Genomic DNA, 26333 nt, shown 5'->3' with positions numbered 1-26333 from the left:
GCTTCTACAAGATTCGCAGTTGCGCTTTTATGAATTACTGAGCTTTCAGTTTGTATTATACTCTAGACTCTGTAGTTTTTAGGGGATGGTAAGACAAATAATTACAAAAAGTCAATAAATGTTTTGGAGCATGTGTCCAGTTAAACAATCAGAAAATCTAGAATTTGATGAAATGAATTAATGTAGGAACATTTTCAGTTTCGCCCTTTTAATGTGCTATGAAGTCACTAAACACGAAATCAATGTTTTAAAGAGATCAGAATACATCGTTACTGCTAACGCTACATACATCGAGATCAGAAAAGTCTGAATTTTCACCGTAATTTTTCACACGACCGGGGTTGCGGTGGTTGTGGCGGAGTCGTACGCCGGCCGACGAATCTGCCGCAATGGCGGGACGCCGGCTTGCCAGTGGTATGTTTCATTGGCAAATGAATAGAGCGGAATAAACATTGGGTCATAAAACAATGGGCAGCACTGCAATAAAAATGACTGTGCATATTACAGCATATAGCTGTAATGTTGGATGGTCAAACCGCAACTGCAGTGACATTTTTACTTACCTGCACCCAGACAAAATTCAATCCGGCAGTCCAGGGATTTTCACCTCGGCCAATGCCTGCAGGGTAAACCAGATAACTACTTCGTACTACGAGTACTAAACTAATCATGGATCATCTCTAGCTGGATTACATTGAAACAGGAGTTGAAAAATTCTTATATGGATATACACTAGTAAGTACAGTAATAAAAAATTAATTCATGCCTGATATTTTTACCCGTCATCAGGGAGTCTCGATCACATTTCGACATAAACATGGTATTTTCGTCGTAGTGCTCCCCGAATCTAAACACATGCAGACCAATGAGCTGATAAACTATGGCGTACGATATACAATATGTACTGATTAAGAGGACTGTTGGCGCTTGAAAAATTAGCCTGAGGTAAGTACAGAGTACTGTATAAGAAGAAAGAAAACCAAAAATAATTATAAAATATTTATTGCTTGCGCACCTTGGAACTGGAGAATAGCGGATATATAGTACAATGTCCAAGGCGAAAACAGAAAACAAGAAAAATAGTAATACAGTATATACTCTACTCACTCACTTGTCATGAGTGTATCGATACTGGCATCGTGAATAGTCTAGGTGATAGCCATGTGGCAATTTGCCTGAAACCAGCAGTACGCAAACTGTACCAGGAGGATATTTAAAATTTATGATCCAGAACCTCAGTATGTAAGTATATGGAAAACTTACAGCATTTGTACAAATGGTCGTTATTGAGATTTCCGGCGTTCAAAGAATTTAGAGCGGGATGCAGCGGAACACCTTGAGTTGCCCGATAGGCATACCCCACTGGCGGGCTGAAACCTACAAAAGTTTGTTCATTGTTATTTAAGCAGGACAACGACAAAACCAATGTTTACATACGACGTACTGTACAATTTCAGGTGAATATTAATATGCGTGCTTTAATTATGAATGTGCTCGTAGCTTCAACTTACCTGTCATAAATGTGTCATATGTATCCATGGGATAATATTTGTCGTAGCAGTAATACTCGTGCATTTTGTCCAAATTTCTACAATGTTAGAATTTGTATAACTTTGCAGATAATGATAATTGCTACTGCTAAACGTAATCATAACCAAGGTATCTTTCACGAGTTGTCTCGAGTTTTGTTGTACCAACATTTTATCTAAGTACATTGTTGTACCAACATTTTTATTGCAGTCCGTGGGCGGTATACCAAGAGCAATGGTCCATACAAACTTAACAGGTAATGCCCAATTTGTTATAGCTTGCCTTCGAATGTACACGTACTGTGGTGAAACTCAATAAAACAAAATAAGTATGTAGCTTTATGTAAGTGGCTACATTATTATCTTTGAAATTTTAATCCAACGAAACAACAGGCGTCAAAGCAGTACTCAAGATTACTCAAATTTATTTGTGTACCTTACCTCACATTACAAAAGTCGTAATACGGATAAATTCCAAATGAAGGTTTCTTTTTGGGAAACATAAACTTGCACCATATAGCTGGAAAAAATGTGATACTGTATATAATTTCATGTACTGTAACAGTTTTGCAGGCAAGCAAACCAAACACAACAAAATATAAATTCCGCTATGTATTCCACTATTGAGCAAAACACTGCTTGGTCTCACTGACTTCCGATGCCACCGTAATCACCACCATCGAAAACTCCAATAAGCGCTTCTCCTAAAAATAAGTAATCAAATCCGTAATTATCGCAGAAACCCTTGTGGATATTTTTATTTATTAAATTTCTTGTCACTGTACCGTACTTAGGTAATACTACTAGCTGGGATTTCTTGGCACCCCACTAGTTAACACTCGTTTGTACACCTCTACGTTTAATTACAAAAGTTAGAGTTTTGGACTGCACTATGGTGTCAGCACAGTGGTGTCATTTTTATACGAGTATACTTGTTTTTATTACAACATTTTAAGATATACTGACCATCCATACACTCTGTCGCCCATCGATGGGCATCGTCCACATGCCCGCCTGTCATTACGACTACCAATGTATCGCCGGTTCCTAAAAATACGGTGACTTCCGATCAAATTTTTTGTTTTCAAACGCTTAATCTGCTATACATGACCAGCAAGTATATGTATTGCAAAATACTTATATCTGTATGTTTCTGTATTTGTATATGTATTTGTATGATTTAGTTTTTGCACTGGAGCCGTGGCACGTGAGGACTTGCAGTTAATTGAGTACTAAATCAACAAACTTAATTCTAATTTATTCGAAACGTTACCTCGATCTTATGCATTTGCATGAAGCTATGGTGGCTCGATACTTAGAATTAAGGCATGCAGCCGTAGATAATGACATGAAAGCATTTCAGTAAGCACAGATGATTGATAATTATTACGTACCGTAAGTAGTGTACCGTCGGTAATATGCTCTAGCACAGTCTGGAAGAATGATCCATATAAAAAAATTTACAACAAATGATGTGCCACTGACATTCTGTGTTAACAACATTGCTTCTGTATCTCAAAAAACTGTATCTTTTGACGTTTTTTGCTTTGACCGATGCACAAATATGAGATAAAAAGATCAGCAAAGTTTCAAACACGACAAGAAGACCATTAAGGATAAGAAAAATTATTTATGATTTCAAGGTTAAACAAAAGCCAAACCGAATCCACGGTGTTCTTCAACCATGCAGCTATAGGATTATCATAGATCAATACTTTTTCCAAATAAAAACATTTGATAGCCAATACCAAACAAGATGCTTGTCGGTTTTTTTAGCGCGGAGTGCCCCCGAGGCATATCATTTCGCTTTCTGATGTTTTTTTCTGACACCTTAAATTAATTTCATTATTTATGGATTTTGATTGCTGAAATCGGCCTGTTCAGCTGACGTCAGGAGAGTAAAATACATGCCGATTAAGAATTTGCTCGGAAGTATGGACGAGATCAATGTCCCTGATACAACCTGTATACGTACAGAGTATGTCGGCATAAGTCTTGCCCACTTGCGGAGTAGTTCCATACTTTTACGGAATGTCGTACCTTAATTATAACAGCAACAAAAGTAACCGGTCAACTAAAAAACCGGTAAGAGAAACATACAAATGTTGTAGTTTCAAAAGAAACGCAGGCCAGCAGTGCCACGCTGCAGTTACTAAGAATAAATCATTATTTATGCGTAAATCCAGTAGTATTATTTACAACCAAGGCGCGGCATGCATTACGGATTCACAACATGCAGGGGCTTATAAAGTTACCGGGGTATATTAGAAATAGAAATACTTGTATGCAGTGCTACCAGCTGGGATTTCTTGGCATCCCACTAGTTAACACTAGTTTGTACACCTCTACGTTTAATTATACAGAAAGTTAGAGTTATGGACACTATGGTGTCAGCATAGTGGTGTCATTGTTATACGAGTATACTTGTTTTATTACAACATTTTAAGATATACTGACCATCATGCAGTACCCATGCAGCCTGCAGGTACCAACGGATCGGAGCAAAACTCGCAGTCCCGTGCAACGCGTATTCTCGTGAACATGACCTTCTTAATAAATTTCGTAATTCCATGAATACACTTTTAAAATGGACATATTTACTCATATCAATATATAGTAATTGCACAGCAATGGTAAGCAACTTGATGGTACTCACAGTACTCGTGCATCAGGAGCATACCAAGCTGTGCTTTGCAGTTGTATTTAAACTCTAAAACAAGTAAGAACTAAATGTGTCGCTGCTCTGATCGCATGGTGTCCCTGCTCCCACTTACGGCCAGAAATTTTTTTTGCGCATTAATGCAGCTGGAAAATCACCGTCAGAAGGATTGTTACCGTCAAACACGAGACCGTTCGCTGGGCACAACCGCTCATACTTTCGAGAGGGAGGAAGATCAGGAATGGAACTTCAGATTTGGGTACAAGTTCTGTACGTAGCTGCTTTGCTCATCGTCATTCCTATTTGCGAGAGCTGTTATTCAAAAAATTGTTGGCGTTGAATTGTGAACGATGACTAGCTAGCAGCATAGCGATTTACTCTGATCGGATAGGATGCGCGTTGAACATGAGGGCGAGTGCTACGAAGGTCATCCTTTACGCAGCTTTAACGTCTGTGTGGTCAGAAGTAAATTGTACAGTACTCGCTAATGCTGGTTGTGAATGCGGTATGAATTACCGCTCATAAATCTTCTGCCTTGTACCGAACGCATTGTAAAAAATAATTCCAACGAAATGCTGTCTGCTGAACGACGAATTAATAGCATAAACGTATTTTGCGGCCCTAAATTTGGGTATCCCCAAGGAGCGCGGTTATAAACCTGTGGTAACTTGGAACTGTATAAAAAGTACATCGGCTTCCATGAACTTATGACAAATACAGAATTTATCTCATAAAAGATTCGTGGCGTGAGCCTAAAACGACGAAAAGGGGAATGATTTTAAAGTGAAAAAATTCTTTGTAAATAAACAGCACAAAGCTGCGCAGCTCAAATATTCGACTGGGTTTTTTTATTTCTTTCTTATTTGGGAGATTATAAGAGCACGTTGTGTATGATCACAGATCATTCAGTGTATTCTGCATATTAGATAGTTTTGGTGCATAATTAAATTAAGTGCCGAGCGTTTTGTATTTAAAATTCGTGGAACATAACATATGCATCACAATGCATATGTATGTTATCCTCCTTTTGACTGTTCCCTCCAAAAGGAGAAATTTTAGTTGATGCCGAAATCTTTTCGTATGAAACAGAATCACTAAAACTGTGGCATGCTGTACAAGCCACAGTGTTTTGGTAATATAGATATAAGGATGAGTCTAGGTTATTACCATGTACGTCTTTATATTGATTTAATTTTTATTATGTCTTTATAATATATGCACTTCTATTACATACACTTCCATAGAGAAGACTTTACGTCGTATTTTAAAAAGACGTCGTATTTTACAACAGGATAGCACTAAGGATAGAGCAGAGGATACAAGCTAGAGAGCTATGCACATTTACAAAGGTCGCAGTACAGGAACCCACTTTGCTGGATTTGATGGATACTATACCTGCAGTATATTCATTCAATCATATTAAGCAGTACTCATATTAAATCAAAGATACATTGTAAACTTGTTGGGCCATCGTTTTCACAAGTTGTGTTAAATAGATTCATACGGAGAAAGTGTATATTGTACAATATGGTGTGATGGTCAAATTTATGCAGAGCATGCAGTACTCAGTACTGCCGCCTTGCTCATCCAAACTTCGGGAAGATTTCTAATCATTTTTCGAAGTGCCCAGTTGATATCAGAGATCAAAATTCACTGCTTGTCACTGCCAAGCATACCGAGATCAGAAAACAACAAAATAATAGTTACCATCATTACTAATTATTCTTCCATCGTACTAATAGTCTTTATTATTTACATTGCTGGAGTTGCGGTGGTTGTAGCGTAGCCGTATGCCGGCCGGCGGATCTGCCGCAGGGGCGGGGCACCGGCTTGCCAGTGGTATGTTTCGTTGGCGAATGCATAGAGGGGAATAAACGTTGGGTCGTAAAACAATGGACAGCACTGCAATGAAAAGTTGTTTAGTGGAGTACAACGTTTTGCTTGGGCGCAACGCAGCATAGATTTACCTGCACCCAGACAAAATTCAACCCGGCAGTCCACGGGTTTTCGCCTCGACCAATGCCTACACGGTAAAACAAGCGTCATAATTTTCAGCAGCTAGGATCACTTACAAAGTACATAATCAGAGTATAGAAAATCTATAAACTACTTTGCAGTTATTAAATGGTCTTACCTGTCATCACTGCGTCTCGGTCACACTTCCCCATAAACATTGTGTTTTCGTCGTAATGCTCGCCAAACCTACTCATAAATAACAAATTAATTGCAAAATCAAGCAGGATTTTCAATACTATAGGCAGTGCTCGCTTAACGAAAAAATCGGTATCGTATCGTATAGCGGGGTTTCCCTGTTCTTCGTTGTCTATGTGCTTGTGTATATCAGTATGTGCAATTATAGTAAAGTACAAGCGCCGCAAACAGGGACGTCGCGAGGTCGGTCGCGCGCCAGTTCAAAAATGGCCAAAAAAATTGAAAAAATCGTAGACAAGTGGCTCAAAAAAGCCACTTTTCTACACAAGCCACTTTTCTATACTTTTTTATTGTAATTTTCGGTAAGACAGCGCAAAGTCCATTTCTCGCGCCAGCTCCCGGCGCTACATTTCCCGTTTTCTCCCTCCGAGAGGGGGAGGGGCGCTGGGCCCACCCACTCGCGACCGACCTGGCCGCAAATAAATGAACAAAGTATTATACCATTTACTCAGGGCTAGGCCTAGCAACGGTTATGGAATCTAGTGTACTAGCTAAATTTTAAATTACCAAAAAACATCCTGCTTACTTATCGTGCGTGTATCGATACTGGCATCGCGAATAGTCGAGGTGATATCCATGAGGTAATTTGCCTAAGAACCGAATATTATTATTATTTATTATCCCTACAAGTTACAACAGTCTTTTACTGAAGTCTGGTTAGCTCCAAAAGCGAGCTGGACAAACATATGCACGACGAGACTCACAGCATTTGTACAGGTTGTCATTTCTAAGATTGCCGGCGTTCAAGTCGGTTAATGCGGGATTTAACGGAGTGCCCAGAGTACCCGCATAGAAGTAGCCCACTGTTGGATTGAAACCTGAAAAATTTCGTTATTTTTTTATGAGTGTTTTTTCTGTGGCATTTGTTGTGGTGCATCCATCTTGTTGTTGGTTGTTCAATAAAGGGGGGCTGACGGGCCGTTGCCCAAATGTCTTCCAGTTCCGGCAGCACCACGCTATGTTTGTTCGTTTAAACGCCCACAATTAATTTTTATTTTGTTAGTTATCATTGCTGCTTATTATTCTGCTTTAGAGGCATGCGCATCAGATATATAGTAAAATTGTGTGTCCACGTTGCGTAAACTTGGGTTACTCTAGCTAAGTGTGTACCTGTCACAAAAGTGTCATAGGTATCCATGGGATAATATTTGTCGTAGCAGTAATACTCATGCATCACATCCAGATTTCTACAAAATACCCTTTATTGCATCGTTTTTCTTGACAATAAGTTTTATTAATTTAAGCTTCGCATCAGTTACATGTGCTATCAAGTAATCAGTGCAAGACATTTTATTTTATTTATGTGGTGCGTTTTTCGGTTTTCCAAATAATTCATTGAAATCTTAGAAAACCAGTGTTAAAACTTCAAACTCGTCGGCGTAGCGAAAGTAAACGTACATACAGGAAATAGACATGCATAGGCTTTTCTTGTCACACTTGAGAAATGATGGTTGATGCAATTTTGTTGCTTCAACAGTGCGTCAACCACATTTCAGATTTTGACAAAATACGCTATGTAATAATATCGTAATTGCTATATTTTAGTAGATAGGTCTCTTACCTAACATTGCAGAAGTCAAAATATGGATAAATCCCAAACGAAGGCTTCTTCTTTGGAAACATAAATTTGCACCATATATCTACGAATCGGTTAAAGCATCGTATTGAAGAATTAGGGAAAATTAATACTTTATATTATGCTAAATGTGTATATGAGTTCGCTACTGTTAATGACTGTGCTTATCATAATTTACAATATAGTACACTTACTGCCCAGGCCACCATAATCTCCACCGTCGTGAACTCCTACCATTGCCTCTCCTGAAATCACGAAATCATTCAGATACGAATCGCTCAAGTTTCATTTATTATAAAAATTAATTAATTAATGCCTGGTTTGTTGTAGTAAGGCTTGTTTGTACAAATGTACGAGATGTACAAGTACGAGGTGTACAGTACTTACCATCCATGCATTCCGTCGCCCACCGATGTGCATCATCCGCGTGTCCGCCTGTCATTACGTTGATCAGTGTGTCGCCGGTTCCTGAATAACACAATCGATACTGTATCTTTATCATTAGTGCCTTTTTACCTTTTTTCCGCCAGTAAAACATTTAGTAAAGACGATGTAGTACTAGAATTGCTGTTAACATAATAAATTACATTTATTTTGCTTTCCGGAAGGTCAGCAAAACCATGGTGCAAACAAAGCAGTAAAACATCCCTGAATCAGCCACAAAGGGTCACAGCCCTTAAAGTCTAAAGACTCAATACCTTGATTAATTTTACATACCATAGCTAGTGTACCTCCGGTAATATGCTTTAGCCCATCCCGGGATGATAATCCATATAATACATTTCAAAATGACGGTGACCCAACCAAAACTTTGCATAATCCGCATTTTTTTTATAAATTCAAACAAAGGAGTGTTTCGTTTAAATGCTGCTTGCTTTAATTTAAACTGGATAAAGTCAATCCAGATATAAGAATGACAAAGGGCAACAAAGATTAAGGAAACAAATTTGATATTACATTATTATACTATTTTCTACCCCTCGGAAAGTCACCGTCTGAACAGCAGAGTTTATGCACGGTATATTACAAAAGGATTATCACAGATTATTGTTCAACTGCAAAAACTTTTCACGCCGACATAGAAAACAATGGCTGCCGGTTTTTAGCCGCAGCCTGCCCACCAGGCACATCATTTCGCTATATTTTCACAATCGGCTTTTGTTGTTAATCGTTCTGTTCATTTGATTGCCGGAAAAAGAAGCGCGTAGCGATGAGAAATTGGTTCGGTAGTGGCCGACGAGATCATTGACCCCATGTCACGCGCAGCTATGTAACTGCGCACATACCTATATTATTGTTATTACTGCTATCAGTTATCAATTAAAAAACCGGTATCAGTTAGCAAGAGCGTGGTGCAGTGCAGATGTTGCACTTCAAATGCAATTAGCGTTGACGGATGAAATTAAGGTGCATAGTACATACTGCATACTGTGCAGATTAAAGGAAACTGTTCAAAAGCCTATTACTCCACGATAGAACAGAAATTTCGGTTGCTTTTTTTACGGTTAATTTAATGAAGCAATTTTACTATGAAGTAATGTCACCGCGCTTGAATTTTTATAATTTTTATGCCCGTTGCCTACGAAAGAGGAAGGTGCAGTCCGAATTGTTATACAAGGCCAAGCATAAGCTTAAGTTTGATTACTGAACTAATTAATTTGATTAATTACTACATTCTTTTCAAATTTCAAAGATCTACAATTGCAGGGCGTTATCATAATGAAAAAAATCCGTTAAGAAATTTAAAGCGAAGCGAGCCGGGTCACTTAAGCGTAACCATTTTCTACTTTCTACACAATAAGCAAAACCCGCAAACTGCGGTCATTGTTTTCACATTAGCTTGCTCCTCACTTACGTAACATTATGTTTAGATGAAACCACATCACGGGTTCGTCCAAACTTCATGAGTACGGTGGTGTGGCAGGGCCTGCCCGAATCTGTTAACTGGCGTGCTACTGCTCATCTTCCAGTTTTACTTTAGACAAAATATAGAACAGCCACACGTTTCTGTAGTACTGTCGTACTGCCTTATCGTAATATGTAACTGTACAAGTGATCGGAAATTGACGCAGTACATAACCTCGATACAACGTTGTCAAAGGCCTCCAAGCCCGGTTATGTCGAAAATGAGTTGGAGCGTTAATCTTCACAATATTAATCCTCAGACCGGTCTGGCAGAGCAACTGCCCTAGAAAGTTTACAACTTTACATGTCAACTTTACAACTGTACATGTCCAGCAACTGGTCAGTTTGAACCTCATCCGTTGACTAGCCACATATTGCTGATTTTGGGATAAAATGGGATAAACCGCAATGAGATGTGAGTGTTCCTTAGGTGGTCTCGTTTTATTGCGCTGGATTGTGATTGACTATTTGACTGTCAGCGACTCAGCGTCACAGTAAACTGCGGATTAGCATATCCCGGACCTGGCTCCAAGCACGCAGAAAGAAATTTATCATCCCGAAAGCGTAGCATTAAGCCTACAGTGAGTTAAGGGGCAAATTGAACCAGCACCGAAACGAGTGCTGTAAAGGTCACTTATAAGACAAATGGTTTGTACAAGTTTGTATTTGCTGTTGGTTGTGAATTCAACAGTTTTAACTATGAGGCTGCCGGCTCAGGACCGGCTCGTCAAAAATAATGATCCACGGATGGATTTGGCAGACAAATTTGCCGCTTACGGTGGGTGTTTCAAGGCACAAGGCTTAAGAGATTTGACCCGGTGTGCATCCACGGGAACTTTCGCTGTCGCGCACTCCCAAATACTTTTTTGCATTGCTTTATGATATTTTGTAGCCAAATCATTTGTATACGTAGGCGTGATATCCATTTTCGCGCGCAACATCCGGTTACTGAAATCCCTTAAAAAGACTTAAACGTTATGACGTCATGTGTCGGTCATTTAGCTATCGATCGATTCGGCTTCAGAACCTGGAAAAAGCTAGCTTTCTGGGACGTCGATCGAGAGCGACTTGCCCGATGTTCAGAGTGTGGATTAGCAGTGTACATCTGACCAGTTTGATCGGGATGTTAGGATACCACAGAAAACGTCCAGACGTAAGGAATTCGTTCGAGATTCTGTTTTCGTGTACAGTATGCCTGTCACGCAAATGATCCACTGTTTTCAGGTTCCAGCGTGGCGATCCGCGCAAAACAACGCCTTATCGCCGCTGCAGCTGCTGGAGTGTAGAAAGACTGTCTCAAGTAAACGACACTAATGGTAAGCTGAGCAAAACAACCTTCCAGAATGAAGTCGTGATGCCCGTTGAATTTGGAGAAAAAGAATAGGGGAAGCGCTAAAAGTTCGACTGTTCAACGTGTAACGATGTTTAGCTTTTTATGTAATTTATTGTTTTCGTTATGTGTTTCGGCAGTTTGCGCCTGCTCAAATCCACAGATCGAGCAGCACAAACCGATTCTTTTACAGGGTATTATACAGTAATCAATAGTTTCATCACGGTAGCAGGTGACCCGTCAACCGGTTGTGTTTTACATGCACAGCGTGGGAATTTAAAAGCCCAAACCATGAGTAATACAGGTCATATATATAAGCTAAAGAAATATAAATAATTTGCGATGTCGTGCTCAACATTTTAACGCTTGAACAAACCATGCTCCGTCGTAGAAGCATTTAATTTTCTGAATAATTGATTATTTTTTCTGCTGACAAATTACTCAGTTGTTTATCACAAAGCGGGCTCGCTTTGCTCGCCCGCATTTCAAATTTTGTGCAAAACTGCTTTTCACGGACTAACGGCCATCGTAACTTGCATAAGCGAGTAATCATAACCAAGCCAATCCTTCCAGTAAATCCCGTCATAGAACTGACCCGGCGGAACATATTTTCCGTTGCGGTAATAATAGCCATTCAGAAAGGCATACGAGCAGTAATTGTACCACCACCCTCCACGTTGGTGTACCGCGCACAAATTGGGATCGGGCACGTCGGACGTGTAGAATACCTTTCCATTACTGTAGCTAAGGTCATCAGCCACTGGTCCATTATAGTTTCCCACCGACAACGCCCATCCCTGGGCCTGTGTCCCGATACTGAAGTAGCCGTAATTGGCGACGATGGTCTGCTGGCTTGGCGGCCAGGATGTCATAACTATTTGTAGCTTTGTGTTGCCTAATCAGTAAAGCAAAAGGGTGATTGTTGCAACAGTGTCGTTATCAGCGATAACACAATGTGTACTACATGCGATTTAACGTTGTTGGCTTTAACAACTTTTTGACATGCAGCATTAATCGATACGAAAACGTAAAATAATGCATTGTATTTTAGTAAGTATATATGCGTTTTAGTATGCACTTGTATAATCTTTTAGCACTGAATGAGAGAAGTTTTGAATAGTTGTTTTCCGATCGGAATCTCGCCTGTGCAATCAGATTCTCCCATATGTAAACGAGACATTGACCTCGACTTACCCAATTCCACCAAGCGCCGGATAATATTCAATCCAAGCCTAAAAATAAAGAGAATCAGCTGAAGATCGATGGCAAACCTACTCACTAAAATTCAGTCGTAACACGGTTTTTAATTTGGATGTAAGCGGGGATTGTACCAGAAGTCGCCGGTAGCACTCCCAAATCCGGCGGCATATTCCGCTAATTTCCGATTAAAGTCCACATTTCCGGACAAGCGTTGTTGAATAATGGTGTAAGCGTTTGTGCCGTTATAGTAACACCTAACGGGCTATAAGTACGAATGGTAATAATAGCTCTTCGTAAACTTTAATGCAAAAAATTTTGTTGTAAAGTTAATAAACTTATACTAATTCGTATTACAAATATTATAACATGTAAGGCGGCCATGGTCATACATGTATGTATATTCATTTCGTGTATGTATATGTATATTCACCACGAAAGTTCACCACATTCATGTATGTACATTCACCACATTCATGTATGTATATGTATATTCACCACGAAAGTTCCATTGAAAGAAATGTTGTAAAGGCCAGGCATGCCATTATTTACGCTCCTGAGTTCACTACAATCTGCAAAAAAAGGCAATGACAAATTGTATTACTACACAATCACAAGCTAGGTACGTTTTCAAGGATATTAATGACGTAATTTAAGAACCAACGTTCGCACCTCGATATTTTCCATGTACTTTGTGGTGTAGAAAAGAGGAATCGTGGAAATGTTTCGTCAAATCATGGTATATAGCCTTAAGCGTCGGTACAATGGCCGTTTCCCCCGTTGTTGCGATTCCGAATATTAGCACACATATTAAATCCAAATATAGATTACGCATTTTGGAAGGGTTATGCCGCTTCAGTTAATAAATAAATTTTAACGGACCGAAAGGGAAGCGTTTTCTCCATATACCCAATTGCGTATGGCTTATAAGCGCGAACGACAGTTTACGGAAAGTTCTTCCCGTGATCGGTAGATAATGCTCATGCATCAATCGAATGTAAACACACATTGCATGATTAAATAATCGATGACTGAAAACACGTACGTATGCCTGACCTTTGTAATACGATACAGCGCACGATAACATCATAACAAACACAGTAATCTATTTGGTAGTTGCGGCAGCCTGTTGATTTATTGATACTGCAGCGCCAAACAAATAAGCCGTGTAAGCATACAAAGTTAGTATTGTTCAGCCAACAATGACCTCTGGCATGCGGTAACCAGATCCATAGCCCTTCGCTGCATTTATGCGAGCCACAACATTACCGTTGTATTGTATTGGAGTTTTACTTGTGAAAAAATAAAAATTATTGTAAGAAGTTCCGTTTATATAATTACAGTCACAGATACAGGTCACTGGTAATAATTAACGGCAAGGACGAAGTTTGGCAAAAAGTGGCATGATGGGGCGATCCGGAATATACTGCAACACAATAATACCCCAAAGTTACTACATAAATTTCAAGCAGTGACCGATAGGGAACAGATTGAATCGGAAGCTAAGCGTACCGAAAGCACAGCCGGTCTTTGTGACAAATCCACATTGACCTCGGCGAGATACTGCCGACCGCTCTTGTCTTTGCCAATAAGCGCCAGCACCCGGCTTCTGGCTGGAGTGTACATCATCCAGGCGGTCGTTATGGTCTTGAGCGGTTGTGCGCTGAATGAGGTTCCACGGATATCCGACAAATGTATTGGCTCATCCGGGGCAGTTTCGTCCGTAATAGTTTGGCCGTTAGCTATGAGGATCATAAGAAATCCAAGTACGCACACATAATACGGCAATAATAACAGCTATACACTACGGTACCGTACAATCGATCACGAATGTCCGGAAGTCTTCAGAATCGCCATTTTGGAAAGAGAAAACGCTGGTCATGGGGCGCAGGGGCTTGGCTTCTTCTTCGTCACAGCGGGTTATTGCGCAGTTGCGCTGAACGCCAAACTGCAAGAATGACAAAGTGAAACTTTCATGGTTAGCAAAACCAAAGGTCAATCAACGTCCTGGTCTTGGTAGTCTTAGAGTTTAATTAATACTGAGGTAGATGTCGTACGTTGTCAACAATATGCACGCGGAACTGGCCTTCATCGTTCATATTTGTCCAGATGGACTGGATGGGACCGCTGACGGCGCCGCCAGGAATGACATCTGTTAACGGTATCATATCTCCGACGAGCTGGAAGGATGGGTCGATCATTTGGGCGCATTCTCCTGCAAATACAAACTGCTGCTGAACCCACACAATGTAGCAGTCTAATCCAAAACTGCCGTGTTATTAACGTCGTTTCTGCTCAACTATTGAAAGAATGCTAGCGAAGGGATAGGTAAAAATTAACATACCGGAAATAAGAATGGAACTTTCACCGTCCAAAAAAAGCGCAGCATAATCGACGCGTCCAGAACACATTCTGCCAGGACATCGCTTCGGGATATCGTCTCTGTCATCGGCAACCGACATACCTATCAAATGCACGCCAGCACATTATTTAATTGCTTGTTAACTGTGCATGCTGCACTGTATATTTTCTTACTTTTAGCTGCTAATGGCGTTTCCGTGGTGGTGGTTGTCTTAAGCGTTGTCGTTGCCGTCGATGCGTTGGTTGTCGTCGTCGCTAAGGTACTCTTTGTTGTATCCGGTGACGTTGTCGTTGATGTCGTAATGGGGTCACAGCGCGACACACAGGTACACACCGGACATACCGGCGGCGGGCATGTGGCGGATGTAGTCGACGGCAGTGTGGTGTTGTTGGGAGAGGTGGTGGTGGTTGTTGGCGTGGTGGCAGGTGTCGTTGTCGTTGTTGTCGACGTTGTAGTCGTGGTGGTGGGCGTTGTCGTTGTCGTCGTCGTTGTCGCGGTCAGCATAGTGGTGGGAAAGGTCTGGCAGATGGTGGTGGTGCCATCGGGACTGGAGGTCACGGATGTCTCAGCCGGTTCCGCGATGGCTTTAATTTGAGGTGGAGCTGGTGTGAAGGGAACCAGATTTAGGATGGGCGGGGCGGCAGTTGTGATTTGCGGGTTAATTAACCCGGCACAGTTTACTAAAACGTGCACAAGTTAAAAAATTTTGTTTTGCGTTTTCGGTATAGACCTTAGGATCTTAGTAAATATTTGCAGCATTTTTTAAAATGTCTAATAATCTGACAGTCTTTTAAATGTGTTTACTGCTGCGTTGTACGCCAAACACTTGTTGCGTTGTGGAAGTTGACAGTTGATTCTGTTTAGGGAATTTAGTTGAATAAAAAATTAGAACGCACATGGAGTACAGGCTGATGGATCACCACTGTACAGCATCAGGAGAATTTTGCAATCACTCTCGCTTAGTCGATTTAGCTTTGGAATGAAGTGCGGTGGTTTCAGGACAGCAAAAGCCGCTGTTCCTGGATTAGAAAATTCTTCCGGTTGGTTGTGTGTAACGCTGCAGTAGTCATACGGGAAGAGTTGCCAGTTTGCTTCGCGGTTTGTGTGCTGTTTATAGGCTGCAATACCGGCTGCAAAAAAATCCATTATAATAAAAATGCTAGTACTCGTATTGTGTTGGTATTATTTCACTTGCATGTACTTTGTATCATTCAACTTCCCATAAACGAAATGCGTAATACTGGGTGGCCGGCTCATACCAGTCGGTGGTTATTCAAAAATTTACGCGACTTAAGATTTACACGTGGGATCATAAGACGTACTTGCTGTTAAATTGCCGTTATATATCTGGATCCAGTTGTTGCGGTCTCCGCGTTGGTGTTCATTCCGTAGACCCAGTGCGATAGCCAGGTATTTCATGATAGAGTGAATAGTCCCATCTAAACAGCCTGTACGTCCCCGAGCTAACACCAGGCGCTGTTCTTTAATGCCGACCGCCACGAGTTTTTGCGCAACCGTTAACATTCCCGGAAACGAGTAGCAGATCTGTTCCGGTGTGAACCTAGAGTATTTGTAATTGATGTACTTCCTATCAACAGAATAGAGTAAGTGGTAATTTGGTAAAGTAAAAATCTAGAACATCAAGTTAGCCTTGTGATAGTTTTAGCAAAATTAAATAACCCATAATGAAAATGATTTCTTACCCGTCCGCTTTTACGGGTGTAATCTTTAGTTTGTATTCATTGGAAGTTGCCGGCACTGCCACAAAATTGACCCAGTAGTTCAATTCGGAAACAACCTGTTTAATGGCGGTTGTTATTAGAGCGGCTTCCGTTGGGCCTGTGGAAAAACAAATTAAATTTCCTTCATACGCAACGTACAATTAACTACCGTATGCATTAAATCATTTTCGTCAACGCACAACTTACTGTATGTTTTATCGAGGTAGTAAGGTATCCTATCGCGTTTAAACCATCGCGCGTATTTCCCTTCGGTGTTAATGCTTCTGCTGTTTAGAAAAGGAGAATCCTCGGAAAATGAGTACAACGCATTATCAAGGGATGTTGTTAGATCGTCAACGGAATTCACACCAGGATTTGCCGATACATGCAGATAAAAAATTATCCCTGTCACAACATCAAACAATGTCATAGATTTTCCAATTTTAAAGTCAATCGTAGTAGATCAAAGTGGCTTACCAGAAAAGGAAATAATCCAAAAGTTTACTGTCCACATGGCAAAATACATTACAAAACCAAATACTCCGCTAAAAGATACAAGACGCAGAAGTGTTGTTTTAGACTATTTAGTAAAATTATATTGTAACAGATGACCTTCATGCAGTATTCTAATCGTGCAGCATCCTCTTTAAGCAAAATGATACTAACATTCAGAAGGAGCGGCATATATTCTTTTATGCGCATGCTAAGATCGATATCGCTACCCAGATATGACCTTCGTTATGCTTTCTGCTTTGATACAATACGATCCAATAATTAGCAGTATCGTGATTCTGAATGCATCGCTGTCTGTTTGATTATACTAGCATAATGAGTACAATTTAACGCAATACAATCACGGGGTGCCACGCTTTTATTATAGTAACAGCTCATAGATGAAAAGTAGTATGAGAATATCTTGTACCAGTTAAGATATAGTTTTGTCCGTTTATTGAAAATAGTTATTAACTAGTCGTACCACAAAGCCCAGCGCCAGCGCCGAGCAACAGATTCAAAAACTGAACCAACCAAAATTTGTATACAGTATACAGATCTTTGCCACCGAAGATTACGTAGCCTAAATTTAGAAGAGAAGACAACCATAAAATTTCTTGAGGAGAAATTCTGGAGACGGAGGAGTAATGTAGTGTGCAGTAAAATGTGAGCTGCTTTCTGAATTTTTTCCAGATCGCATCTATACTGCTTTATCTGCATTAACCTGTTACATACCGGTAGTCTATGTTAAATTGTTTATGCAACTGCATATATGACATTTACAAAAAGATTCGCTTTTTGAAATTTTCTCTTTAATCGCAGCTTGTGGTCCGAGCAGCTGCTCGAGCTGTATCACTCGAGCAAATCGGAAGCCGGTCCACCTCTGCTCCATCCGGCAAATCATCTTGCGATACCCCACAAAGATTGTAAGTGATTGAGCTGTATTATAATCTCGAAATGCGATTACCTATTTATAATGATTTTATTTTAACATCAGTAAAAAATGCGACTGATGAATCGGTTAATTTGACAGATTAGTGAGTTTACCAGCCGCTGCATGCGGCCACCGTGATCGTAGTGAATGTACCAAAAAGGATTTCTTTGAGCAGAATACTGCAGAAATGTTAGCTGAAGCCGTTTGCACAATTTAAAAAAAGGTGCCCCAATAATAAACAATCAACCAAAAATATCACAGAACGCTTCAGCAACAGAATGACAGATCAACGTAGAAACTATTTTTTGCAAATCGATTCCTGTTATGTAATTTCGCCACGGTTCCTGCAGTGCGCCCTGTAATTGAATCAGTATTTCGGCTTCGAATACGGCTTATACGGATGCAGTCCAGCAGCCTCGTGCAGGGTAAGGTTGGCGGTTGCGTACAAAGGAACGTAATCCGTGTTGTAAAACAATGGACAACACTGTAATTAAGGACCAAGTCAACGTATCCTGCGCACAAAGCCTAATAGTCCGTAATAAGATTTTTTAACACGTTTGTGAATTGATTACATATATAATATACCTGTATCCAAACAAGATGCGTGTACGAATCCCATGGGCCCTCCGCTTTTCCAATGCCTGTCCAGATGTAGCATACATACGTTACATAAATATGTAAAGAAAGTCTTTTGTTAGCTTACAGGAAATGCGTTAATTATAAGTACAGTAATTACTCATGCGATGTTGCGCGTTCTAACTATTTATATACCGTACCTGTCATAACGTGGTCTTTTTCGCATTTCATTAAAAACATCTGATTTTCGTCATAATGCTCTCCATATCTAAATTGAACAAATTTGCATCAATTTATGCCAAATGCTAACGTATACATTTTTTACAGCTACAATCATAAAATTCACAGTTAATAACATTCTATATTGACTTCGGGAAAGATAGATATATTTGATGCAGTAAATTCCTTATATTATTATGGTAAATTAAAGTCACAAACGGCGGTAACCTTACTTGTCATGACTGTATTTGTACATGCAGCGAGAATAATCCACGTGGTATCCTTGCGGTAACCGGCCTGTCAAACAGAAAATTTGCAGAGATAAAAACTATAATTACATGACATTTAGAACAAAATAAACCTTGCATTTTACTCAAATAATCACGCGTTTGATTGCTCTGCATGCCAGTAACTTAATGTTGCTGCCATTGTCAAACGACGGTTACGTAAGACAAAAAGACATAAATTTAATAATACAAAAAATACAATAATTATTGAAAATCGTAGTAAACAGTATAATATATAGGTGGTGTATCGTATTCATAACATGAGGTATGTTTAATCAGCTTCCCTGTACAACACATTACAGTGTCACTTACAACATTTGTAAGACTCCCTAGTGGTGGAGACAAAAATGTTTGCAGTTGCTGCAATTCCGGTTCGATAGTATGCGCTGGGCAACATATACGCTGTTTTCAAAGAACTAACTTCAACAAATACGTATTATGACAAAGCGAAAATAACGCTTATCTTAATTTTTTATGCTGTATTTGAATTTGTTCGCTATACCGTACAGATAGGTAAAAGGATCACCTTACATGGCTTTTGTAATATTAACATTTAAGGAATATAATACGCTTTGCACCCAATTAGTATTACCAGTTACAAACGTGTCATACGTGTCCAAAGGATAGTATTTGTCGTAGCAGTAAAATTCCATGGATTTCTGACCAACAAGTGCCGGTGCTCCTGCTGTTAAATCTCTGAAATTAGCGCAGCTAATTAAACGTATATTATTGTAAATATGTAACATACAAATGTTTTAATCTGTAAAACAGTTTTAAACAGATTTATTTTTAAACAGTTTTAAACAGATCACAGATCAGCTAGGAATGACATATAACTTATAAATATATTTTGGCGCACGTTATTGAACGAAAAGCGACTGCAATGCAAGTACAAAATAAAATTAAATATGTGTTTACAACAATTCACGTCAGTATATTATGATATCGCGTTATAACAGTTAATACTGACCGAACGTTGCAGTAATCATAATAAGGATACATTCCTCCGGCTGGCTTCTTCATGGGAAACATGAATTTGCACCACATATCTTAAAAACAACAAGGATCTGTACTGTTAAACAGAGGTCCGCTTACTCGGCTTCCATATTTTAGATAATTTGGCAAGTTTGCGGTAGGACTACTCACAAGAAGGATTAAAATAATCTCCAACCGCATAGAATCCGATGGCCGCTTCACCTGCAACCCATTCAATGTGTGGTCTATACCAAGAAATTAAGATAATTTTGGTTTTTGTTAAGTTTTATAATTTGTGACCTCATCAGTAAATATGGCAAAAAACGGCGTTCATATACTTACAAGTAACATGGGAAAATACAGGTACATAGCTATGCTATCAAACGCATGGCGCAGAGCAAAATTTTAACTGCGAGAGTAAAGTACACAAAATTCACAGTTAAACTAGACTAGCACATCATGATCTAAATTCATTGTTATTTTCATGCTAAAACCAATTTTTCCAGACATGCCGATACATAATACGGTCAAACTGTCGATATACGCATATATGTGTAATACTGTCAAACAAACCATCATGGCATTCCATCAACCATCTCGACTGGTCATCTGCTAATCCACCGGCGTTCGCTAGGAGAATACAGTCTCCTGTTCCTGAAAATTAAACAACAAAAGCAATCCAGACGTAAAGTATCATTTATAAAGTTAAGCGCTACTATCTTCAGCATTCTACTATCTACGGTTGTTGCGCATACGAAATTAAAGCCGTGCATTTGCAATCTTACCATAACATGTATCTTTTTTATAATAAGACTCTGCTTGGCCGAAATACAGAGCAATTGTTGCGTATGCTAGCTTAAAAAATTTCCATAATTCTATTAAATCCATGAGAACGTTTTGTAGTAAGTATTACAGACAAGATAACTATTATGTAAGTAAAATCGTAAGTACAATGCAGTTCAGATCAAGAAAGGCTTACGCAAAATACGGTGTAGCACAAGAAGAAGATTGCGTCAGACCGTCGTAATGGAAAAGGGTCAAACCGACAACTGTTCAGTCTATTTTGGACTGGCGGAAACTCATTATTAATATTGTCCTAATTTGTAGGCACGCTTCAAATACTGCCGAGGACGCCTTCGCTGTTTACAAATTTGACTATTTCTATTGTTTTTCAACAGCAGAATTATTAGCAGCTTATGGAGTGTGACCCAAATTATCGACAGTTTTGTAACTTTACATCTCGCAACCTCAATTTTTTTGGCAAATATTAGCGAGAAAATTCTTGTTTCTAGCGTCATATTAAGCTTTTTGACACCTTCCGGCGCGATATTCGCACGGTTAGTGTGTCTCACTTGGTGATCGATCGAGCAAAATTGATCGACAATAATATTAATAATGAAAATGTATATGATGGCGTATGTAAAAGGAAGATTCGTAAACAAGAGACTTTTCTTGTGACATATTAACCTTACGCTGCAAGCCTGTAAAAAAACAACGTTAACCACTGTCAGCCATGTTTAATTAACGTTAAAATGCCTTTAGGTTAATATGTACAGTAACTGACCTTTCAATGTTTTTGCAACAGCATGAAACCTTGACTGCGTATAGTTTTGCGGATTGATTTGAGCGGCTTTAATTCTGTAGGTATACCTACGAAGCTGCTCTGGATATCCGTGCCTTCTTGTGTCAAGTTTATGTTTCTTCTAGAGTAAATATTCTGGTCGCGCTGCTTAAATTATTGTACAGATTTTTTAACAGTGGAAATAGTTTGCGCTATAAATGTTATAATTATTAATAACCATGTGAGTTACAACAATTCAATGTGACGGAAATCATCATGGAACATCGCGTTTTGTGCGAAACACCACCTGCATGGATTTAATTGATCAGATTATCTGCAGTTACTGTATGTCACACTCTGCGTGATATTTTTCGGCTTGGCAGTATCGACATATGGACATCATTTGGTGACTACGAGTACTGAAATGGTAAGCGGAAATTGTTTTTATAGTTAGTGTGACCGAATGATTTCGTACACTTCTACCTACTGACCTTATAAAATTTCCACCAATATATTCTAAAGTACTGTAGTATCGGTATCCAGATTCCTTACACGATTGGTAAGCCAAAATTTTCCATCCCACCGCTTTGATTTAGTAAGTAGTTTTTGTTCGTGAACTGCTTTTAGTAGTTTGCCAAATTACAAGAAGAGATTCGTTCCATAAAACTGCTGTTGAAGTTGACATTGGCAACCGTAATGCTGAAGAACTAAAGGACACCCATGTCACATTGTATACCGGAACAGCGTGTGCACGAAGGACGGCAACGGTACACTTCCATCTGAAATCATGGCTGCAGTGGAATCACTGATATTATCGACTTAAATATGACCTTTTCCTGGTTCCTTGCAACACTATGAGTACGAGTATGCCGTATGTATTGCATATATTTTCACTCAGTCTAGATTCAATGATAGTTTACTACTTTTCCGCGTTGAGGGCGCTATGTACATATTTAGAGAATCAGATTTAATTTCTCGACATTAACACTTATAGCCAGACAACTTATCTAAACATCTGTATACACAGGGTGCATTAATCACTACTGTGAGTAATGAAATACAATTATAATTGATAAGCTCTTAGAAATCATAATATCATTAATTTTTAAAATATAAGTAGAAATATACAATGCGTACCATAAACAGCTGCAGGCAGTCATAAAAAATTTTAGTTGTATACGTAGTACCGGTAAACCCACTTTGGAACAACACCACTCGCTTAAACTTACCAAACACATAGTACGAAAAAATCTATTTCTAAACCAGAATAACAATCAGTTCTTGTGCCGCCATTATAAAACAAAACAAACAATTTGCAGCTTTCTAATAAGCGTCACCAGCGGGAACAAGCGCAGTAACAATTTTGGAGTGTTTAATTAGAGATCTCAGTATTTTGGTTTAGAATAGTTAGTATTGTAAGGACGTGGTCCGGCACCAGCAGCAGCTTGTTGATGGAAAGTGGCATTTGCTGTTGCATACAGGGGAACATAATCCATGTTGTAGAAAAACGGACAACACTGTGAAATACAATGTTCTCATTACCGGCACATTTTTATTCTTATGTAATTACAGTATATAGATACTCGTATACATATGTAGGTATGCAACAGTTCATGTTTTCAGTTGGCTTACTTGTATCCATACGTAATGCGCTGAGCTGTCATTTGGACCTTCAGCTTTGCCGATCCCTGTATTAATCAAATTAAAAAACAAATACTTAAGCAGGCTAATTCTACGAGCTTTAAACCAGCTAGCTTAGTACAAAATATTTATTTGCGTTCTTGTACTGCTGTATGACGGAGAATACAAGTTCACTAACTTATTAACTTTGTGAGACTTAGTGGGAGAGTGCAACTCTGTCCGTAATGCCCAGTATGTTTATTCGGTATAGCTGAAGCAACTGAATCTTTAAGCGATCGTAATTTGAAAGAAATGGTGCACAGGTGTTAAAAGCATGCTTGTGGTTAATGTATCTGTACAACGTACATGTGACTCCACAGCTCACCTGTCATCAAATGATCTCTATCGCATTTCATTAGGAACATTTGATTTTCGTCATAATGCTCTCCCCACCTGTACAAGTAAAAACGTTTACTGGCAAAGAGCAAAACATTCAGGAAAGTCTGTATAAACTGTGGCTAAAAAACACTTAAAGGCTGTTGCCTTAATTAACAGCCGCTGCAATCAGGGAATATGTGGCAGTACACGTAATAAAGTCATTCATTCGGTTCTTACTTGTCATGACTGTATTTATACATACACCGAGAGTAGTCCAAGTGGTACCCAAGGGGCAGTTTGCCTAAAGCACGATACATGTATGTATCAAAACGATTCATGTTTATATGTACGAGTATATAATTAATATAATGCTGATACCGAAATTATACGCAACGGGTTCCCAGGTTGCGATCTTTGTAAACGTTTCGGATTGTATCGTATGCACAAATTTAAAGCTGCAGATAGCCGTAACTTACAGCATTTATAGGACTCCCGACTTACAACCAGACTCTGGCCGAGTATTCCCGTTCTGTAGTAGACATTGGGATAAAGATAGGCTGAAATCAAACAAATTTAACAGCCGCAAAGATGTTACTTCCTACATTTTTAGCTGCATCAAGGGATAGTAGTACTAGCAAATTAAAGGAAACAGCAGCCGACGACAACCAAACATTATGTATGGTTTGTGGACAACAAATACCGGTATGTTTTGTAGGTGTCTATGGATCGTGTTAATTAAAATGATGTAATTTTAGCTTCGCACCTGTTACAAAAGTATCGTATGTGTCAATTGGATAATATTTGTCATAGCAGTAGAATTCGTCTCCTGATACACCGACCGCCGTAGGTGCTCCTGTAGTGAGATCTCTGCAATAAATACGTTACACTTACATTATCCTCTTACGATTACGCTTGGATTAGGGTTGCCGGTGGAGCACTTCCGTACAGCGTGCAAGGTATGTGGACGAATACGAGTACAGATAAGAATTTTTAAACTTTTCAGCCTTAGAGTTTTTAATCAAGATCGCGGGAATTTAAAATATAATGTAGCTTTGCCAAAGCACATTAGTGGGTCTTTATGCGTTTGCAAAAGTAGTTTGCCTGGTGAAGCAAAACAGGTCTAACAACAAGTGCACCAAAATTAAAATTAGAGTACGGCAGATACGATGTATCCATAAAAGCGATTTTTTCAACGAGGATTGGCCTTGTAGTGCTTAAGTGGCACTCACCGAACATTACAATAATCGTAATAAGGATAAAGTCCTCCAGATGGCTTTTTCATGGGAAACACGAATTTGCACCACATATCTTAAATGAAAATGTAACTTGCTTAAAACACTGCAGGTTCATTACTACCCACAAGTAAGCCTCAGTTTGCTTTGACAAGAAAGGCAGCTCAAAAAGATGTACCTTGTATAAAACGTTAATATCCTCTTCAAAAATAGCACTACTTACTGGACTACCACATACACATTACTTTTGCCGAAAAGTCTTAAGAACTTCCGAAAACGAAAAGATCTTACAGGATGGCGCGACGTAGTCGCCTGCGGCATAGAATCCAATGGCAGCCTCACCTGTTAAACAGAACGTCATGGCGGAAAAAATTAAAATGTTGTACATGCATTAAAAGATGAGTAGTATTATTAAGATACGTATCCAAAAACAATTTAAAAATTACAATTTTATGCGCGCTGATATAGAGAAAACATATTGTCACAAAGCCTTTTCTTTGCACCGTTGGTATTTGGCTGCATTACGTGTACGAAGCTATAATCATAATGTTATGCGTTATTAGTTGCGGCCTACTGTATATGCTACAGCCTACAACCGATTTATTTCAAATGCAGTGTCAGAAGATCTGGCGAAATGAAAAATAACAGATTTTGTTTGAATTTTAAAGGTTTTGCTGCGAAAAAATTGTGCAAAGGCTGAGGGCCGCCGTTACTAGAAACCTTGTTACATGGATTATTTCTGTTCTAGTAGCGCTTTATGCTAAATTATTGGTGATACTTTATTTACTGTTACTGCTTTGCTATGAAAGGCTCAATAGCAAAAATCAAGTTAAATATAGAATAAATTTTAAACTTCTAATGAATTTGCTATTATTTAGATTGTGAGTCGTACCATCGTGACATTCCATTACCCATCTGGACTGGTCATCCGACATGCCACCGGTATTGAGAATCATAATACAGTCTCCGGTTCCTGTGGGTGGGAATTCAAGATTTTTATTCCGGCCCCGCCAAAACGTTGGGCCAATTCGTTTGGAATTACATTTATTGCAACATGCACGCAAATGTCCAATGTTCGGTAATTCTTACCATAACAATTGACCTTTTTGTAATAAGCCGAAATCTGGGAAACATATAAACATAAAGCTATATAAATTGTCTCCGAATGTCGCCACACTTGCATCAGATCCATAATTCAATTAAACAAAACAAATATAAAATTAATTATTAACCGCATGCATAAGGGAGTACAATTACAGCATGATTAACAGTGTACAGTTTACGTTCATGTCCAGATTAAGTTCTTGTAGTATTGGCTAACACTTTTCATTGTCAACAGAAACGCGTGACCCAGGTTTGTTAAAAATGCTCAGCCGCCTAACCATCCGTCAACCTAGATTATTTTGAAGATTTTCCTGACGAAAAATTGCCGTAATTAGCGTACATCATGCTCTTTGCGTTGCGTTGTCATCTTCCGGTGTGCGCTGTTGTTGTGCCAGTACAATAAGTGTGTCTCGCTCAAGCTGCTCTCGGTGATGTAAACTGATGTAAAGATAACAAGAGATCGGC

General features: G+C 39.2%; 6 protein-coding genes across 6 annotated transcripts; all 6 read right to left on the bottom strand.

Annotated features, from left to right (window-relative positions):
• Positions 1–82: 82 nt before the first annotated feature.
• LOC129596692 (uncharacterized) lies at positions 83–3237 on the bottom strand. Its single transcript, XM_055494037.1, has 10 exons — positions 2924–3237; positions 2496–2576; positions 2183–2233; positions 1971–2049; positions 1512–1588; positions 1264–1377; positions 1112–1175; positions 780–847; positions 564–619; positions 83–477 (listed from the first exon to the last, which is right to left on the bottom strand). Exons 1-10 carry the CDS (start codon positions 3030–3032, stop codon positions 328–330), a joined length of 849 nt encoding a protein of 282 aa, XP_055350012.1. The 5' UTR covers positions 3033–3237; the 3' UTR covers positions 83–327.
• Positions 3238–5726: 2489 nt separating this feature from the next.
• Positions 5727–9009, bottom strand: LOC129597110 (uncharacterized). The gene is made up of 10 exons (XM_055494556.1): positions 8693–9009; positions 8363–8443; positions 8170–8220; positions 7961–8039; positions 7510–7586; positions 7104–7217; positions 6926–6989; positions 6323–6390; positions 6156–6211; positions 5727–6090 (listed from the first exon to the last, which is right to left on the bottom strand). Exons 1-10 carry the CDS (start codon positions 8799–8801, stop codon positions 5941–5943), a joined length of 849 nt encoding a protein of 282 aa, XP_055350531.1. The 5' UTR covers positions 8802–9009; the 3' UTR covers positions 5727–5940.
• Positions 9010–11591: 2582 nt separating this feature from the next.
• Positions 11592–13386, bottom strand: LOC129594192 (angiopoietin-related protein 2-like). Its single transcript, XM_055490800.1, has 5 exons — positions 13080–13386; positions 12906–12979; positions 12542–12672; positions 12405–12442; positions 11592–12105 (listed from the first exon to the last, which is right to left on the bottom strand). Exons 1-5 carry the CDS (start codon positions 13240–13242, stop codon positions 11720–11722), a joined length of 792 nt encoding a protein of 263 aa, XP_055346775.1. The 5' UTR covers positions 13243–13386; the 3' UTR covers positions 11592–11719.
• Positions 13387–13632: 246 nt separating this feature from the next.
• LOC129597360 (uncharacterized) lies at positions 13633–17070 on the bottom strand. Its single transcript, XM_055494850.1, has 11 exons — positions 16968–17070; positions 16698–16895; positions 16473–16608; positions 16092–16330; positions 15666–15899; positions 14943–15449; positions 14752–14871; positions 14465–14622; positions 14226–14355; positions 13920–14149; positions 13633–13833 (listed from the first exon to the last, which is right to left on the bottom strand). The coding sequence occupies exons 1-11, from the start codon at positions 17014–17016 to the stop codon at positions 13777–13779; spliced, it is 2058 nt and encodes a 685-aa protein (XP_055350825.1). The 5' UTR covers positions 17017–17070; the 3' UTR covers positions 13633–13776.
• A 1186-nt stretch (positions 17071–18256) lies between these two features.
• On the bottom strand, positions 18257–20213 carry LOC129598099 (uncharacterized). The gene is made up of 8 exons (XM_055495854.1): positions 20145–20213; positions 19969–20047; positions 19591–19694; positions 19311–19400; positions 18945–19008; positions 18693–18760; positions 18502–18557; positions 18257–18400 (listed from the first exon to the last, which is right to left on the bottom strand). Exons 2-8 carry the CDS (start codon positions 20043–20045, stop codon positions 18284–18286), a joined length of 576 nt encoding a protein of 191 aa, XP_055351829.1. The 5' UTR covers positions 20046–20047; positions 20145–20213; the 3' UTR covers positions 18257–18283.
• Positions 20214–22687: 2474 nt separating this feature from the next.
• LOC129597215 (uncharacterized) lies at positions 22688–26219 on the bottom strand. The gene is made up of 11 exons (XM_055494684.1): positions 26209–26219; positions 25854–25887; positions 25657–25737; positions 25056–25106; positions 24762–24840; positions 24296–24399; positions 24009–24089; positions 23770–23833; positions 23540–23607; positions 23167–23222; positions 22688–23051 (listed from the first exon to the last, which is right to left on the bottom strand). Exons 3-11 carry the CDS (start codon positions 25718–25720, stop codon positions 22920–22922), a joined length of 699 nt encoding a protein of 232 aa, XP_055350659.1. The 5' UTR covers positions 25721–25737; positions 25854–25887; positions 26209–26219; the 3' UTR covers positions 22688–22919.
• Positions 26220–26333: the final 114 nt, after the last annotated feature.

This window comes from Paramacrobiotus metropolitanus, unplaced genomic scaffold, assembly GCF_019649055.1.
Source record: "Paramacrobiotus metropolitanus isolate TYO unplaced genomic scaffold, Prichtersi_v1.0 Parri_scaffold0000003, whole genome shotgun sequence".
NCBI lineage: Eukaryota > Metazoa > Tardigrada > Eutardigrada > Parachela > Macrobiotidae > Paramacrobiotus > Paramacrobiotus metropolitanus.
The sequence above is the reverse complement of the archived record's forward strand: the minus strand, read 5'-3'. Positions and strand labels throughout refer to the sequence as shown.

Excerpts from the sequence above, each read along its gene's own strand:
- LOC129596692 (XM_055494037.1), bottom strand. The coding sequence starts at position 3,032 with ATGTTGTTAACACAGAATGTCAGTGGCACATCATTTGTTGTAAATTTT. Across the intron at positions 2,050-2,182 it reads TGATTACGGTGGCATCGGAA|CTATATGGTGCAAGTTTATG; the intron begins GTCAGTGAGACC and ends CATTTTTTCCAG. Across the intron at positions 1,176-1,263 it reads CGACCATTTGTACAAATGCT|GCAAATTGCCACATGGCTAT; the intron begins GTAAGTTTTCCA and ends TGCTGGTTTCAG.
- LOC129597110 (XM_055494556.1), bottom strand. The coding sequence starts at position 8,801 with ATGCGGATTATGCAAAGTTTTGGTTGGGTCACCGTCATTTTGAAATGT. Across the intron at positions 7,587-7,960 it reads TTTGACTTCTGCAATGTTAG|AAATCTGGATGTGATGCATG; the intron begins GTAAGAGACCTA and ends GGTATTTTGTAG. Across the intron at positions 6,990-7,103 it reads TGACAACCTGTACAAATGCT|GCAAATTACCTCATGGATAT; the intron begins GTGAGTCTCGTC and ends TTCGGTTCTTAG.
- LOC129594192 (XM_055490800.1), bottom strand. The coding sequence starts at position 13,242 with ATGCGTAATCTATATTTGGATTTAATATGTGTGCTAATATTCGGAATC. Across the intron at positions 12,980-13,079 it reads AGTACATGGAAAATATCGAG|ATTGTAGTGAACTCAGGAGC; the intron begins GTGCGAACGTTG and ends CTTTTTTTGCAG. Across the intron at positions 12,106-12,404 it reads CCGGCGCTTGGTGGAATTGG|GCAACACAAAGCTACAAATA; the intron begins GTAAGTCGAGGT and ends TTTACTGATTAG.
- LOC129597360 (XM_055494850.1), bottom strand. The coding sequence starts at position 17,016 with ATGTATTTTGCCATGTGGACAGTAAACTTTTGGATTATTTCCTTTTCT. Across the intron at positions 15,900-16,091 it reads TAACGGCAATTTAACAGCAA|CCGGTATTGCAGCCTATAAA; the intron begins GTACGTCTTATG and ends ATTTTTTTGCAG. Across the intron at positions 14,150-14,225 it reads CCGGACATTCGTGATCGATT|CTAACGGCCAAACTATTACG; the intron begins GTACGGTACCGT and ends TGATCCTCATAG.
- LOC129598099 (XM_055495854.1), bottom strand. The coding sequence starts at position 20,045 with ATGTGGTGCAAATTCATGTTTCCCATGAAGAAGCCAGCCGGAGGAATG. Across the intron at positions 19,695-19,968 it reads TATGATTACTGCAACGTTCG|AGATTTAACAGCAGGAGCAC; the intron begins GTCAGTATTAAC and ends CGCTAATTTCAG. Across the intron at positions 18,558-18,692 it reads AAAAGACCACGTTATGACAG|GCATTGGAAAAGCGGAGGGC; the intron begins GTACGGTATATA and ends ACATCTGGACAG.
- LOC129597215 (XM_055494684.1), bottom strand. The coding sequence starts at position 25,720 with ATGATTCTCAATACCGGTGGCATGTCGGATGACCAGTCCAGATGGGTA. Across the intron at positions 24,090-24,295 it reads ATACGATACTTTTGTAACAG|CCTATCTTTATCCCAATGTC; the intron begins GTGCGAAGCTAA and ends GTTTGATTTCAG. Across the intron at positions 23,223-23,539 it reads TAGAGATCATTTGATGACAG|GGATCGGCAAAGCTGAAGGT; the intron begins GTGAGCTGTGGA and ends TGATTAATACAG.